This window comes from Capricornis sumatraensis, chromosome 2 (genome assembly GCF_032405125.1).
Source record: "Capricornis sumatraensis isolate serow.1 chromosome 2, serow.2, whole genome shotgun sequence".
Taxonomy (NCBI): Eukaryota; Metazoa; Chordata; class Mammalia; order Artiodactyla; family Bovidae; genus Capricornis; species Capricornis sumatraensis.
This window is the reverse complement of record NC_091070.1, coordinates 206,827,122-206,844,347: the sequence shown is the minus strand read 5'-3', so window position 1 is coordinate 206,844,347 and position 17,226 is coordinate 206,827,122. Positions and strand designations below refer to the sequence as shown.

General features: G+C 41.1%; 1 protein-coding gene across 1 annotated transcript in view; it reads right to left on the bottom strand.

The window, feature by feature from the left end:
• TRIT1 (tRNA isopentenyltransferase 1) overlaps positions 1-16,703 on the bottom strand; it is a 42,203-nt gene extending 25,500 nt beyond the window's left edge. The window contains exon 1 of the mRNA XM_068964431.1: positions 16,590-16,703. Coding sequence (XP_068820532.1) covers positions 16,590-16,595 — 6 coding nt within the window. The 5' untranslated portion in view covers positions 16,596-16,703. The remainder of the gene's footprint in view (positions 1-16,589) is intronic.
• Between the last annotated feature and the right edge of the window lie 523 nt (positions 16,704-17,226).

Below are 17,226 nucleotides of genomic sequence, written 5' to 3'. Positions count from 1 at the left end.
AGATTTTATGCTGAGTTTCATTCTCTATGAAGTTATGTTGCCTCATTTCACCAGTGAGGAAATAGAAATGTAGACACATTAGGCAATCTGCCCAAAGTCACCCAACTATTTAGTGGCAGAGACAAACTGTGAATCCATGTCTTCTTACTTCACAGTCAGTGTTCTTTTCCTACTACATTGCTAATCTCTGCTCCACACAAATCAGCTTTGTGAATTTGCAAAGTCAGTTTTTATTCCTGGAAACTCAAGTTCCTCACATCTAGCAACGCTTCGAGTTATAACAGCCCAAGTTTCAAGAAAAGTTTTGGCACAGGAGGGTGAAAGGAAAACAAAAGTTTTTTAAGATGTTGACACTCAATAGAAAGCTGATTTTCTTTTTTAATTAAAGTAATTTGAATTTGGTTATTCAGTTGAAGAGATGTTGAAGAGTAGAAAAAAAGGTCAGTCTCTTGGCTAACTTTTCTTTCTTAATAAAATGATAACTTTAAAAATAATTCACACTTTACTAGATTAGAAACAATGAGTTAGCTGCAGGAACATCACGACAGGCAACTACTTCTTTTAGCTTTGTTTAGCAGAGATCCAACTGCAAACATGCTGAATAAATCAGACAGATTAAGATGCCTAGAAAGCAGGAGAACCAGTACCTTGACATGTTTAGTCAGTCTGGTAATAGAAGTGGTTTGAAATTTATAGTGCCAGTGATGGCTTTTACTTTCCCATAGAGATCTTCTCTCTTCAAAGGAAAAGGGACTAGAATCACATAAGGCTATGATTATCAAATTAAAAGTGCACACATAATATGTATGTGATGTATTCTTTCAGCAAATCTATCTTTGTTGTTGTTATTCAGTCACTAAGACGGGTCTGACTCTTTAAGACCCCATGGATTGCAGCAGGCCAGGCTTCCCTGTCCTTCACTATCTCCCAGAGCTTGCTCAAACTCATGTCCATTGAGTCAGTGATGCCACTCAACCATCTCATCCTCTGCTGTCCCCTTCTCCTTTTGCCCTTAATCTTTCCCAGCATCAGGTTCTTTTCCAATGAGTCGGCTCTTTGCGTCACATGGCCAAAGTATTGAAGCTTCAGCTTCAGCATCAGTCCTTCCAATGATTATTCAGGGTTGATTTCCTTCAGGATTGACTGGTTTGATCTCCTTGCAGTCCAAGGGACTCTCAAGAGTCTTCTCCAACACCATAGTTCAAAAGGACCAATTCTTTGGTGCTCAGCCTTCTTTATGGTCTAATTTTCACATCTATACATGACTACTAGAAAAACCATAGCTCTGACTATATAGACCTTTGTCAGCAAAGTGCTATCTCTGCTTTTTCATACAATGTCTAATCAATCTTACTTGGTGGCAACAAGCAGCTGAAACATTTTGACATATAATAAATACAGAGAGATCAGATCAGAGAATGCAAAATTAGCACATACTTTTAAGTGAAATGTGAGAAATTTTGCAATGCAGAGCCTTTGCAGTGGGTGCTTGGAAGTCCACCTGCAAACACTGATGAAGCATGGATATAAGGAAATTCAGAGATAACATAACCAGTCTAATCACCTGAACTTTTGTATTGAGAATAATGAGGCTCAAAGAGCAACCCTGGCCATATAACTGATGGCAGGGGAGGCAGGACTAAAGCAGGGTGCTTTGCCTATAATCCAAGCAGTTTCTGCTGCCTGTTGGCGGGGGCGGGGGGAGGGGGGGGCGGGGATGACACATGGCATGTGAGATCTTAGTTCCTCAACCAGAGATCAAACTGTGGCGGAAGCACAGTCTTAAGCACCAGACTGCCAGGGAAGTCCCCTCTGCTGCCTCTTATAAGTAGAATTTTTATCCTCATTTGACCCTAGTTTGTTTGCTTGCCTGAAGTAATGAATTTCTACTGAGGTGAAACTAAATTTGAGATGCTGAGGGGAAAACAGTTGCCATACACTGAACCCCTTCAAAGTGTTCAAGAGGAAACATGGCAGGGCCTCCCTGGGAGTCCAGCGGTTGCAGTCCACCGAGCAATGCAGGGAACACCCGTTCGATCCCTGATGATGATCCACACGCTGTGGAGCAGCTAAGCCCGTGCGCCACGACTACCGAGCCCGAGTTCTAGAGCCTGTGTGCCGCAACCACTGAAGACCGCACGCCTTGAGCCCGTGCTCCGCAACAAGAGAAGCCGCCCCAAAGAGAAGCCTGCGCACCGCAACCAGAGAGAGCAGCCCTGCTCACCGCCAACTGGAGGAAGCAACAAAGACCCAGCGCAGCCCAAAGTAAAGAAAGAAAGAGTCAGTGTGACAGAAAGCTAGAAATAGACACACGGACAATGCCATATGAACATAATGCTAAGACAGAAACAAAAGGGCTGGTTTAAGAGAAGAAAACAGAGTTAATGATAAAGCTTCTATTCTGTGGTCATCTTTACAGCCTTAAGATTGGCCCACTCCTTTTGGCTTCAATGATACTTTTTCTTAGGATGGAGAATAACAGCTGAGGTGCTCCATTATTTGGAGGTGTGTGTCTAAGGCAGGGAGAGGAGCATAGCACACTGGATCCAGAAAATCCAGGTTCAAACCTGGCTCTACTACCCAGTGGTAGCCTTCATTTGGCAGGTTTAGTCTCTAATTTCTCTTTGCCTCAAGTTTGCCTCTGTAAAATGGGGATAAAAACAGCACCTACACTCCTTGCTGGGTTATTCTGAGAAATAGAGTTAATACATGCAAAGTGTTTAGAACTGTGCCAGACAGATGGTAAGCAGTACACAAAATACTTGGTATCTATATTTTCCTTGGCTTTTTGTGGTGAGATCCCTGACTAGGGTTTGAAAGAAAAGAACTGCAAAACACCAGAGCTGAAAGGGGTTTCAGACACTGTGACAAACAGATACTGTATGGCCCACAAAGCGTAAAATATTTACTATCTGGACTTAAACAGTTTGCAGATCCCTGATCTGATCCAATCAGTTTCCCCTCCCTAACACAGCCAAGAGGAAATTAAAGCCTAGAGAGCAGTAGGAACTTTCCAAGGTTATATATACAGTGGTTAGCGACAAAGCTGGGACTAAAACCCAGTTTCCCCAGTAAATAAAATTGCCTACCAGGCTAAATGGGCTTCCCTGATGACTCAGTGGTAAAGAATCTGCCTGCCAACAATGCAGGAGACTGGGGTTCAATCTCTGGTCTGGGAGGATCCCCTGCAGAAGGAAATGGCAACCCACTTCAGTATTCTTGCCTGGGAAATCCCAAGGAAACCTGGCAGGCTACATTCCATGGGGTCGCAAAGAGTCACACACGACTTAGCAACTGAACAACAACAACCAGGGTAAAATAAATGAGCTAAATGAAGACCTGAGAGTAAAAACGAGGACTGTAAGTTAGGAGAGAATATTGGCACCTGAAAAGTTAGGCAAATCATGTAATCGGAATCAACAGGTATTTACTGACTACTATAAGCCCATGCATCGGTATTTTTTTTAATGCTCTCTGGGTGATTTCAAACGACAGCTGAAGGTGAGAACCACTGTTGCAAGTACTGTGCTAGGCAGCAAGATGTGGAAAAAAGAGAGAGAGAAAGGAAAGTAGCTAACCAAAGCAAAGGTATGCAGACCTAAGTAAGCCTGGACAATGCAGGATCCCACGTTTAATCTGCATCTACATGAGACTCCAAGAGGAGAGTAACATGCAGAGTGAAGGCAAGGAACCCCTGGATGTATCTTCATTTACACTAGAGAATCAGCATATTTTATTCACATCTGCAAATTCCAACAGCTCAATGGATTATCAACTTCAGTCATGAACTCTTTCTAAAAGAATGTTAAAGTTAACTTGTACTCCTAAAAAGTGTACAAGAATATACAAATTAAAAGCCTTTATATGCAAAAAAAAAAATCGTAAGTGTCAAAAGACAAATGACCAACTGAAACAATATTTCCAATTATAAACACAAAAATGAAAACTGCTATACAGAAGTAAGCACAAGAGATATTGAACAGGAAATTCAAAAAAGAAAAACACAAATGCCCAAGGCACCCTTGAAAAGACAATTTATCTCAAAATGTAATTTAAATAAAATCCATTTGTTGTCCACCAGACTGACAACAATGATAACACACAGAATTGCAAGGGTAAGGGGAAATAGACATACCACAGGTAAACTTTATTGAAAGCAGTCCAGCAATGTGTGTATACTCACAGCTGACTCACACTGTATACGGCAAAAATGTTAAAAGGCAACACAATATTGTAAAGCAATTATCCTCCAATTAAAAATTTTTTAATTGATAAGCAACAACAGAAAAAATGTAATGTGTGCAACTGAAACAAAAAACAACAGACCCAATTTAAAAATGAGCAAAGGACCTGAACAGACATTTCTCCAAAGACAATACATGAATAGCCAATGAACACACGAAAAGATGTCCAACAGTCACTAGGGAAGTGTAAACCCAAACCACAATGAGATACTACTTTCAGATCCACTAGGGTGGCTACAATTTTTTTTAAGGTAAGTAAGTGCTGGAGAAGATGTGGAGAAATTGCTGTCTTCATACATAGATAGTGGGAATGCAAAATGATATAGCCACTGTGTAAAGCAGTTTGGCAATTCCTCAAAAAGCTACAGAATTACCATATAACCCAGCAATTCTACTCCAATGCTAGGTATATTCCCAAAATAATTTAAAACAGATACTCAAATAACATGTAAACCTATGTTCACAGCAGCACTATTCACAATAGCCTAAAGGTGCTAATGTCCGTCAATAGATGGATAAACTGTGATCTATCCACACACTAGAATATCTATTCAACCATAAACGGAAATGAAGCACCAACACATGCTACAATCAATGTAAGTGAAAGAAGTCAGACATAAAAGGTCATGTGTTATATGATCCCATTTATATGAAATATCCAAAACAGATAAAATCTATCTGTTCCTAAAAGCAGATTGGTGACTCCCAGGTGCTGGGGGGAAAGGGAAACTCAAAAGTAATGGCTTAATGGTTATGGGGTTTTCTTTCAGGGTGATGGAAATGCTTCAGAACTAGACAGAGGTAAACTGTGAATGTATTAAGTGCCAATAAATTGTTCTTTTTTTTTTTTTGGCTGTACCTCAAGGCATCCAGGATCTTAGTTCCCCAACCTGGGATCAAACCAGTGTCCTCTGCAGTGAAAGTGTGGTGTCTTAACCAGTGGACCACCAGGAAAGTCCCTGAATTTTTCATTTTAAAATGGTTAATATTACATTAGTTTAACCTCAATAAGAAAAATTTAAGTACCTCCTCTAATAAAGCTCTTAGAAAACTGAAAGTAAGTAACATGTGCACCCTCTCATCTGGCAATCCCATTCCAGAAATTTATTCTGAGAGAGAATTACACAAATAGGAAGAGATGTGTGTGCAAAGATGTTCATCTCAGCATCATTTATTAAGTAAAAGAAAAAAAAACCCCAAATTAAACTTACTAAATGTCCTTCAGAAGAAACATGGTTAAGTAAATTATGATACATCTATGAAATGGAATACTACACAGAGATCAAAAACAATAACGTAGAAAGTTGTACAGCTTACACTATCTAATCTCACGACCTATTATAAAGGTACAGTAACTAAAGACAAAGTGATACTGGCAAAAGAATAGACGAACACATCAATGGAACAGAATAGAGGCCCCAGAAGTAGACTGACAAAAATAGTCAACTGGTCTTTGACAAAGGCAATTCAATGGAGAAAGAACAGTATCAGATCTGGTTCAACTGGACATCCATATGTATCTCACAACCTTATATAAAAATTCACTCAAAGTAGATCACAGGTCTAAATGTAAAATGAAAAGCTATAAAACTCACGTGTGTTTGTGTGTGTATATATGTGTGTGTGTGTTGTATATATAAACTTCTTTTTTAAAGAACAGGAGAAAAATCAGCATGTCTATGGACTTGGCAATGAGTTAGTGTCTTGTTTTTTTGTTCTCGCTTTTTTTCTTTTTGGTAGGGTCCCCTGCTTATGTGATCTTAGTTCACAGACCAGGGACTGAACCTGGAGCCATGGCACTGAAAGCACTGAGCCCTAACCACTGGGCTGCCAAAAACTCCCTGCAGTGAGTTTTTAAGATATGACACCAAAGACACAACCCACAGAAGAAAAAACAGATACATTGGACTTAATGAAGATGTAAAACTTTGTTCTGTGAAAGACACTGAAGAGAATGAAAAAATAAGATACAGACTAGAATAAAATATTTGCAAATAACATTCTATATAAAGGATTTGTACCCAAAATACAGTTTTTAAAAACCCCCTAAATTTCAACAATAAGACAGCCCCTTCCGAAAAGAGATCAGACAGATATTTCACCAAAGATATACGGAGAGAGCAAATAAACATATGAAAAGATGTTCAACATCATTAACCTTTAGGGGAATTTGAATTAACCACAATGAGATTCCAGCACACACCTCTTGGAATTGTTAAAATTAAAAGCAAAAACAACAATATTAAATGCCGAAAGAAAGAAACAAAAATTTTCATTCACTGCTGGTAGGAATACAAAATGGTACGGTCATTTTGGAAAACAATTTAGTAGTTTCCTAAACTATTTTCAGAAACTATTTTCTTAGTTAACCAGTCCTGTAAAGTTAAATCATTACCTATGTTTATAATAGCTTTCTTTAAACTGGAAATTCAGATGGCGTTTCATAGATGAAAGGATACATAATGTACAATGGAATAATACTCAACAATAAAGAGAAACAGACTTATGTAACTACATGGAGGAATTTTAAATGTATTTTGCTAAGTGAAAAAAGTCAGACCGTGGACTTCCCTGGTGGTCCAGTGGTTAAGACTGCACACTTCCACTGCAGAGGGCCTGGGTTTGACCCCTAGTTGGGAAACTGAGATCCCACATGCTACCGCATGGCCAGAAAAAAAAAGGTCAGACCCCAAAGGTTGAGTACTGTATGACTCCACATATATGACCTTCTAGAAAAGGCAAAACACAGGGATGGAAAACAGATCAGAGGTTGCCAAAAATCGGTGTAGGTAGAGAAGATGACCACAAAGAGGACCCAGGCAATTTTTAGTGATGAAAGCGGCTCAGTATATCTGATGGCAGACACCCGACTCTCCATTTGCAAAACCCAAAGAACTGTACACAAAAATGAATGTTCTCTACCATATGCAAACTTAATACTAACCAGAATGACTGAGGAACCAGGACAGAATGCAGTCTGCAATAAATGAATCTAATTATATTACAGATGTATGACATAATCTCACTGAAGGGGGAGAAGGGGAGTTGACCTAAGTAACTTTGAAAAACAATGTTATGGCTAGATACTATATGGCTAAGATGGCAAAATGAATTATCTACACACATTATACTCTAGTTGGTAAATTTGTTTCTCACAGGATTAACTAGTTAAACTATTTTACAGGTTGTACAAAAAAAGAAATATTTGTAGACAAGGAGAGCCAGGTTTATTACTCTGAGGAAGAAGTCACAAATAACAAGAAGGAAAGATCAGAATAAAACCTGTGGTGGAATAGAGTCAGAGATATCAGTATAAACTCAAGTTTATTTTAACATCTACATAGATACAGAAATAAACATAGATATTTGGGTATGCATGAATAAGTGTATGTACATATGTTGCCTAGCTCTTCCCATTGAAGGGATTAGAAGCAATGATATCCTAGTAGCAACAAGCACAATTAGCACCCAGTACTTTGTATCTGACTGCCATTCACCAGTAAAAGGAACCAAGGCTCCTCGGAAAAACGGCCGATTCTAGAACTGAAACATGACAAACTAAGATGAAAGCATCTTGCACTGCCAGAGAGTAAGGAAGTGCTAAACAAACAAATATGGGACATGCCAAAGGATGCAAGTATCAGCATGAAAGAGCACCCAATAATCAAAGCTGAAACAGTCTGATCAATAAATAAATAACTCAGTATGGGATTATGGCAGAAAGCAAAGAGGAACTAAAGAGCCTGTTGACGAAGGTGAAAGAAGAGAGTTAAAAAGCTGGCTTAAAACCCAACACTCAAAAAACGAAGATCATGACCTCCAGTCCCATCACTTCATGGCAAATAGATGGCAAAACAACAGAAAGTGACAGACTTTATTTTAGGGGGCTCCAAAATCACTGCAGATGATGGTGACTGCAGCCATGAAATTAAAAGGCGCTTGCTCCTTGGCAGAAAAGCTATGACCAACCTAGACAGCATATTAAAAAGCAGAGACATCACTTTACCAACAAAGGTCCATAGAGTCAAAGGCGTGGTTTTTCCAATAGTTATGTATGGATGTGAGAGTCGGACCATAAAGAAGGCTGAGCACTGAAGAATTGATGCTTTTGAACTGTGGTGTTAAAGAAGACTCTTGGGAGTCCTTTGGACTGCAAGGAGATTCAACCAGTCAATCCTAAAGGAAATCAAGCCTGAACATTCACTGGAAGGACTAATGCTGAAGCTGAAGCTGAAGCTCCAGTACTTTGGCCATGTGATACGAAGAGCCGACTCATTAGAAAAGACCCTGATGCTGGGAAAGACTGAAGGCAGGAGGAGAGGAGGATGACGGAGGAGGAGAAGGTTGGATGGCATCACTGACTCAATGGACATGACTTTGAGCAAGCTCCGGGAGATGGTGAAGGACAGGGAAGCTTGGCGTGCTCCAGTCCATGGGATCTCAAAGAGTTGGACATGGACTATCTTTGAAATCCCTGTGTAAATCTATAATTACTTCAAAATTTAAAAGCTAACAATAATGTAGAACAGGGTTTCTCAACCTCAGTACACTATATTGACATTTGGGGCCAGGTAAACCCTTGCTGGGAGGGGCTGTTTTATGTATGGTAGGATGTTGCCAGGAACCCACCTTTCCATTTTTTACAACTGAAAATGTCTCTGAGAGATTGTCAAGTGTCCCCTAGGGTGGGGGTGGGAGGGTAAATTACCCCAGATTAAGACCACTGATACCAAGTTATATACATTAACACATAAAGAAAACTGTAACACATTGTTAAGGGGGGCGACAGCATGCTACAGAGCAGCATGAAATGTATGAGTCAACTTATGTTAAAAAGAATCACATGAATGAACCTGAGGACGTTAGGCTAAGTGAAATAAGCGAGTCACAAAACAAATATCATATGATTCTGCTTATATAAGTTATGTAAGAGTAGTCAAAATCAGACACAGAATACAGGATGGTGGTTGCCAAGGCTGGGAGAAAGGAGGACTAGGGAGTTATTACTTAATGAGTACAGTTTTAGATTTCTTTTTAATTTGAAAAATATCTAATTTTCTGTATTTTTTAATCACTGTTTTTTATTGAAGTATAGTTGATTTACAATTTGCGTTAATTTAAGGGAGAAGGCAATGGCACCCCACTCCAGTACTCTTGCCTGGAAAATCCCACGGATGGTGGAGCCTGCAAGGCTGCAGGCCATGGGGTCGCTGAGGGTCGGACACGACTGAGCGACTTCACTTTCACTTTTCACTTTCATGCATTGGAGAAGGAAATGGCAACCCACTCCAGTGTTCTTGCCTGGAGAATCCCAGAGACGGGGGAGCCTGGTGGGCTGCTGTCTATGAGGTCGCACAGAGTTGGACACAACTGAAGTGACTTAGTAGCAGCAGTAGCAGCAGCAAAGGGATTCAGTTATACATATACACACATTCTTTTTTTACATTCTTTTCCACTATGGTTCATAATCGGATACTGAATATAGCTCTCTGTGCTATACAGCAGGGCCTTGTTTACAGAGTTTCAGTTTTGCAAGATGAAAAGAGTTATGGAAATGGAGAGTGGTTATACAACATCATGAATGCATTTAACACCACAGAATTATACAGTTAAAAATGGTTAAGGTGATAAATTTTGTTACATGTATTTTATAATTTTTGTAAATTGGAAAAAACACATATACATACATGCACGAATACACAAAAAAAAGGTCTAGAAGGATGTGCACCAAAATGTCAAAATGGTTATCTTTGGACGCTAAGATTATGGTGGTATTTCCTTGGAACTTTTGTATATTATTTGGATTTTTTTAAACAAGCATGTTTTCTTTTTTCCAAACACAAAAAGGCTTTGTTCTCCATCTTTTTCCCTTACAATGCTTCCACTTCAGTAACCAAAATCCTATTGATTCTGTCTCCAAAACATCAAAATGATTACCCCTTTTCCCGGCCACAACTCAACTCCAGCCCCTCTTACCCAGGCTAACGTAACAGAATCCTAAACTGTTTATCCCTCTCTAACCCATTCTCCACCCAGGCCTCAGAGTTACCTTCTGAAATATTTACTATCATTCCCACATTTAAAACCCCAAACCTCACGGCATGCCTCTCAAGGGCCTCAGGGTCTGTATTTTTAGTTTCACCTCTGACTGCTATCCTTCTAGTGTCTATGCCAATGATAGATGCGGGTCATATCTTGAAAACACACCATGCATTTTCACCTTTCCTTTACTTTGCTCATGCTGTTCCTTCATCAGGAATATTCTTTTTCCTTCTCTGCCTGATAAAATGTATACAGTGGTATATCGGAAAAGAATGGGATGGCAGATGAATGGATAAACAAATAGGAAGAGACGGAGAAAAAAACACAGAATAGCAGAGATGAGGGTTCAAGAAGTAATTTTTAGGGGTGAGATAACAATAGTGTCTACCACCTAAGGCTGCGGTGAGCATATTAAATGAGATACGACAAACTTTTAAAACACTGCCTGACATATATTTTTGTATTGTTATCATTTTCGGTATAATTATTATTCACAGCACAGTGGTATAAGAGCTTGAACTCTGGCTGCTATGAGGAAGGAGCAGTGGTGAAGTTCCAGCTCAGAAGCTCTGGGTAAACTGAAAAAGGGAACCTGGTCTGATTCAAATTATCTAAAGAATCCAACAAACTACACAAGAAACCACAACCAATTCGGTTAAGCCATACTAGAGTACATACAGAGCACACAGGTAAATTCTTGTGTACCCCAAATAATTTACACCCCTCATATAAATACTCCTGTTTCAGCACCCGGCCCCCAGCAATGAAATATCAGAGCAGCACCACATCCTCACAAATCTGAAACTGCAACCCACATGTGCTCTCTCATGTCTTCCCATTTAGCCAGTAGCCACTTCTCTTTCCTTATAGAACATGGCAGATTTAACTCTAAAGTTCTTCCCACAGCTGCAAAAAAAACTAAATATATGTGTACAACCCACCCATGCTTCATACAGTAGCCAAAGAAAAATCAAATTCACTCACAATGGAGGTGAACCCAGGGACCTAGAAATGAATATATATATATATATATATATATATATACATTTTTTTTTTTAGATATATTTTTTAAATACCCCAAATTTGAGGTATCTCCTCTGGTTCACGCTCATGCTTAGTCCTTTAAAAGACTGCCTCTGTCAGTTGTGTCAAGGAGACTCTGGATAGCCCTCATTCCTCTCAGTTGACAAGTTTTTGTAGCTTTTATTTTCCTGTCCTAGTAAGCCACTGTAACCCACTATCCCATCTCTTCTTTCATACCCCTCCCCCATGCAAGCCAGATCTCCCTTGAGCACTATCAGACAAGCAGTCCTTTGGTTTTTAAAAAAAAAAACACTGCTCCTAAATTATGTCCCAAAGCAGACAAAGAACGGAGAACTCCACATTTATTAGATGACACATAGCCTGCTTACTAGTCAGACTGCCAAAAATAACTTGCTTCTCCTCTTGGAGGTTTAGGCAAACACAAGGGAACTGTGCTCCTATGTATGACTACTGCTTCTCCACAGAACTTGAAGAACTAATAAGGCATTAGAGAGACTTCCTCTCTATAAACCCAAACAGAACACTTTGTTTATTTTCTCTTGGCATATAGTTGGCAGTCTGTATTTCCAGGCAGCCATTGTACATCTTTTGGCAAGTGCCTTCAAATTTCTCAGTACAATGTTTCATCAGTCACTAAAGGCGAAGCATTGTACCTTAAATTTACACGCCAAGAAAAGACTGAAAAGAAGGCCTTCAGCATCGCCTTCCTGCAATATATCAGACACTACACGGGTCAGAAGAGCCAGATCCAATCCCCAGGTGTGCGAGTGCCTGGTAGTGTGATCTCTAGTCTGCTCTTTAATCTTTCTGCAACTCAGTGTTTCCATCCTGGAAAACAGGGATTGTATTACCTGTCCTTTGAATTCAGACTTTTACTGCTAGCTGAGAATATGTATGCTTCGACAACTTGTGAAACTGGAGTTTGGAAAACTCAGAAAATTAAGCACAAAGGTTGTTTTTCACTTTTGTCAGACCTACCATGAAAGTCCACAGTTGAGCCCAGAAGTCCCTAACCAAGTAATTCCTCAGAGAGTTAGTTCTGACTTCCTACTCAACAAACCACTGATGCAAGAATAAGAGGCGAGAGGCAAGGCAGGACCTCAGGTGTTAACTGGCTATAAAAGCGAGTCATTATCTACCACAATATTACCACCCTAGACACACGACCCTTAACACCCCGTGGTTTTATCTCAAAGAAGCTACCTCAGTACTTACAGCACTTACTTCTTCAATGTTTACAAAAACAAGTACTTTCCTTGGATGAAAACTGCCCTGCTGGGACTGCCGTGGGGATGACCCAACAATTAAGGTAGGACAAAAGGATGATAGAAGAAGTATGAGGTGCAAGACAATTTAAGATTTAAGACAGTGTTTTACAATCCTTTCTGAGTTACTGGTATACTTCTGAGATTATTAAAATTCAAATGCTGGTTTAGAAAGGTCAATCTGGAAACTTGCAAAAACTTTCTAATTGTCGCACTTTCCACTTGGTCACCCTTCCATCTCTGTGGCTGTTATAACAAGCAAGTTTACTGCTCGTTCTAGGCTCTCTACAAGCCCTTCGTTTCTCCTCTGTTCCAGTAAACATTCTTTGCCTTTGGTACCATCAAATTATTCACAGTAAATTATGTCTCAGCTGCAGTAAGTTTTAGCCCCCTAAGCAATGCATCACGTGGCCACCACTCAGTTCAACACTCAACTTGAGATATCATGATGAATTCACACTACAATCCACAATATGAATCCTAAAATACATTTTATATCTTGACCAAAATGTAACATATTCCTGTGAAGGATGCTGCTGCTGCTGCTAAGTCACTTCAGTCCTGTCCGACTCTTCGCGACCCCATGGACTGCAGCCCACCAGGCTCCCCCATCCATGGGATTTTCCAGGCAGGAGTACTGGAGTGGGGTGCCATCGCCTTCTCTGTGTGAAGGATGAGTGTCATACAAGTTGAGAAGTACTCTCCAATGACTGACTCCCACAGCTCCTGCCTCATCCAAAAGGGATGACAGTTTTGTGTATAGATAAGGAACTGAGCGTGGAAAGTAGAGACCTATGTCCAACTCTAGGTCTGCTACCCACTTTAAGACCTGTGAAATGATAATTGTATCTACCTTACAAGGTTATTGTGAGGACAAAAAAGCATATATAGAAGCATTTTATAAAAAGGGCTATACAAATTTAAGTTATGATTCTGCTCGCGGATTTAACTGAAACTGTTCTTTCAAGAAGCTGGTTAATAAAAAATAAAATTAGAAGAGAAGCTGGTTAACTCCAACACTGAGAATATCATTCATTGGGACTTTCCTGGTGGCACAGTGGATGAGAATCTGCCTGCCAATGCAGGGGACACGGGTCCAATCCCTGGTCCAGGAAGATTCCACATGCCCCAGAGCAACTAAGCCCGAGAGCCGCAGCTACCAAGCCCTCGTGCCACAACTAGACTGTGTGCTCTGGGGACCGCGAGCCACAACTACTGAAACTGCATGCTGCAACTACTGCAGCCCAAGTGCCTACCTCTGCTCTGCAACAGGAGAAACCACGGCCATGGGAAGCCAGTGCACCATTACAGAGTAGCCCCTTCTTGCCGCACCTAGAGAGAGGCCTCGGGAGGCAATGAAGACCTAGTACAACTAAAAATAAGTTAACTTTTAAAAAAACAGTACCACTTGTTTACAAGTTTGCCAAAACTTTTTTGAGTCAACCTCAAGTCACTGAAAAGCCTTATCTCTTTCTATTGCTTAAAAAGCAAGCAGAGAAAAAAAAAGGCAAGCATAGTAGCACTACCCTATCAGGGGCATGGTAAGCAATGGTAGAAATGAAGAACTATGTACACCCACGGAGAAAGGGGCAGAGATACTTCATTTCATTAACTGAACTGAAAAGTAAAAATCAAAGGTCAAAGTTTTCCAACAGGTATGAGAGGAAATGTTATGAATATCCCAGGTATAATCAAAATTAAACACAATCTTCCTTGGTGGCTCAGACTATAAAGAATCTGCCTGCAATGCAGGAGACCTGGGTTCAATCCCTGGGTCAGGAAGATCCCCTGGAGAAGGGGGATGGCTACCCTCTCCAGCATTCTTGCCCAGATAATTCCTGGACAGAGCCTGGCAGGCTACAGTTCACGGTGTCACAAAGAATCTTGACTGAGCGACTAACTCTTTCATAGCCAGTTCAGATAGCTCAGTTATCTTCAAAGTGTTTTTCATGCATTAATTAATCCTCACGGCATCCCAAGGATGAAAAGAAATTTAATTCTCATATTCTAGTTACTTACAACCACAGGAAGAATCTAAATGGATCAAGATGTGTAATTTTGATAAGACAGGCCAACAAATATTTCATCAAATGTTAAAGATCTACCATGTCATCAGCACTGTACAAGACACAAAGTGTCCAACTGATGTGGCCTATTTCACCTTGAGCAAGACCTCTAGCAAGCTCAACCTTGTGGCACACAGACATGAGTAAAGAAACATTTCTGAATAATGGATAATAGCTATTACAGAGCAATCACCAACCCTTATTGCCAGGACCTGCCAACTTACTTTAAAACAGATGTAAAATTAAGATGTTCTATTAAGAACACTTTCCTGCCAAGTGTGGTATGTGAGGAAGAGGGGGAAACAGGGAGCAACAGTGTGTTGTTTTAAGAAAGATGGTCGGAGAAGGCTTCAATAAGGTGACATCTAAGTAAAGACCTAAATAAAGAGAGTAAAAGACGCACGCTTATGGAGGGGAAACAGTTCCACCAAGACGAGGAATCCTGAGCGTAAGATTCCTAATGTGCATCACACCTGCTGCATTCTCCACACACGGGCTAGACTTTCCCCATGGATGTAAGATCTAAAATTTGTAGTCTCTCTCCTCTCCACCTACCACACCTTGCAAAGCATCATGAAAATCTCAGTTCAAACATGTATTAATTTGCTTTGGTTCATGTTTAGCTGGACTAAAACTCCTTGAGAACAAGGAATGCAGTTTTGTCTCTCCAAAAGGGCCTTGCAGAAAATAGCACCTACCGTATTTTTAGGGCTTCCCTGGAAGCTCAAACGGTAAAGCGTCTGCCTACAATTCGGGAGACCCAGGTTCAATCCCTGGGTTGGGAAGATCCCCTGGAGAAGGAAATGGCAACCCACTCCGGTATTCCTGCCTGGAAAATCCCATGGACTGAGGATCCTGGTAGGCTAGAGTCCATGGGGTCCTAAAGAGTCAGACATGACTGAGCAACTTCACTTTCACCATATTTTTAGCACTTAATACCTGCCTCCTATTAAGTGTTTTACATATTTAATCTGTTTAACCATTGCAATAATATTGTGTTACTAATTTTATTCTTCCTATTTTACAAAAGAAACAGAGAGGTCAAGCTAAGGTTGCATATCTTAGAAAAGGCAAGGCTGGGATTTGAGCTAAAGTCTGTCTCTCAAAGTCAGCACAAAGTAGAGGTTGCAAACAAATATTTGTTGAATTATCCCAATCACCTGATATGTGCTGATGGTCATGTCACCCCAAATGAACTAATGAGGGTGGAGACCATGCCCACAGGGTTCATGGGGTACAGTGGGGAAAAGGACTGCCCCTCCTTGTTGAGGTTCAGCAGCAGGCATTTCACACCAAGCATCTTATTTACTCTGTAAAAACTCTTAACTTGTGATTCCTCCATCAGAGATTTGCCCCAAATGTCACCCACCCTCAATCGAAGCACAAATCACGACCTAATTATTTAGGTCACCTTATTTAGGCCGATGGCAGATTAGGGAGGAGAATCCAGGTCTCAAGACTATCCACGGTGATCCATTCCCCCAGCAGACAATCACAGATGGTAAATGATTTATCCTGGTTTCGCTGGAAATTCTAAACAGCAAAAGCTCTGGGATAATTTTCAATCAAAAGGTATGTATTGGACACCTATATGTCAACCTTGTAGGTTCAAATACCATCGCCTCCACATACTCGCTTTGCGACAAGGCGGTGGTCGTTTCGCTTCCCGAGGTGAACTCCCTCATCCGTAAAAGGAAAATAATAGAACCCACACACCAGACAGTGAAGTCGTCAGCAGTAAATGAGATGTTGGCACGGTGTCTGGCGTACGGTGGGCGCCTACTAATTATGGGTGCCCTTCCTCTGCCCTCTCCGCCCCACAAGCTTCGGAGTTCACCCACTTCCACCAAGCGACAAGATATCTACTCGGCCAAAGGCCCGCACGCGGCCTCCGGTTCCCCAGGCCGGGGACAGCCGCACTGTCATACCTGCATAGAGTCAGCGCTGACGATCTCTCCACCGAGCCGCTGGCCGAGCTGTAACGCCAGGGTGGATTTGCCGGTGCCCGTGGCCCCGAGAATCACTACGAGCGGTAGTGTCCGCTGCAGGCCCCGGAGCCCAGAGCCCACAGACACAGCTCTCGCAGCCGCCGCCGCCGCCGCCATCTTGGAGACGTCTGCGCTTGCGCCGGATCAGCTGTCCCCATGGCAACCGTCAGTGCGCCTGCGCGGACCTCGGGCTCTAGAGGGAAGGAGGAGACAAGGGACTAAGGTCCCCAAGCTCAGAAGCTCCTGCTGTGACTGCCATCAACTAGCTAGTGTGAAAACCTCAACTAACTCCTCTCTTAAATGGGAACATATCAGCCTTATCTAAAATAGATTTATACCTATTATTCTTTTTTAAACTAGCACCCACTTCTTTTTCTTCATAGCCCGAATTATAGTATGAAATTATGTTTTGACCTCTATTGTCTGACTTTGTCTCCAGACTGTTAGTTCTGTAAAGGCAAGGAACAGATTCTGCCTGGGACATTACTGTATCTCCAGTACAGTGAGTGCCTGTGTGCGCGCTAAGTCGACTCAGAAGTGTCCGACTCTTTGCAACCCTAAGAACTGCAGCCCGCCA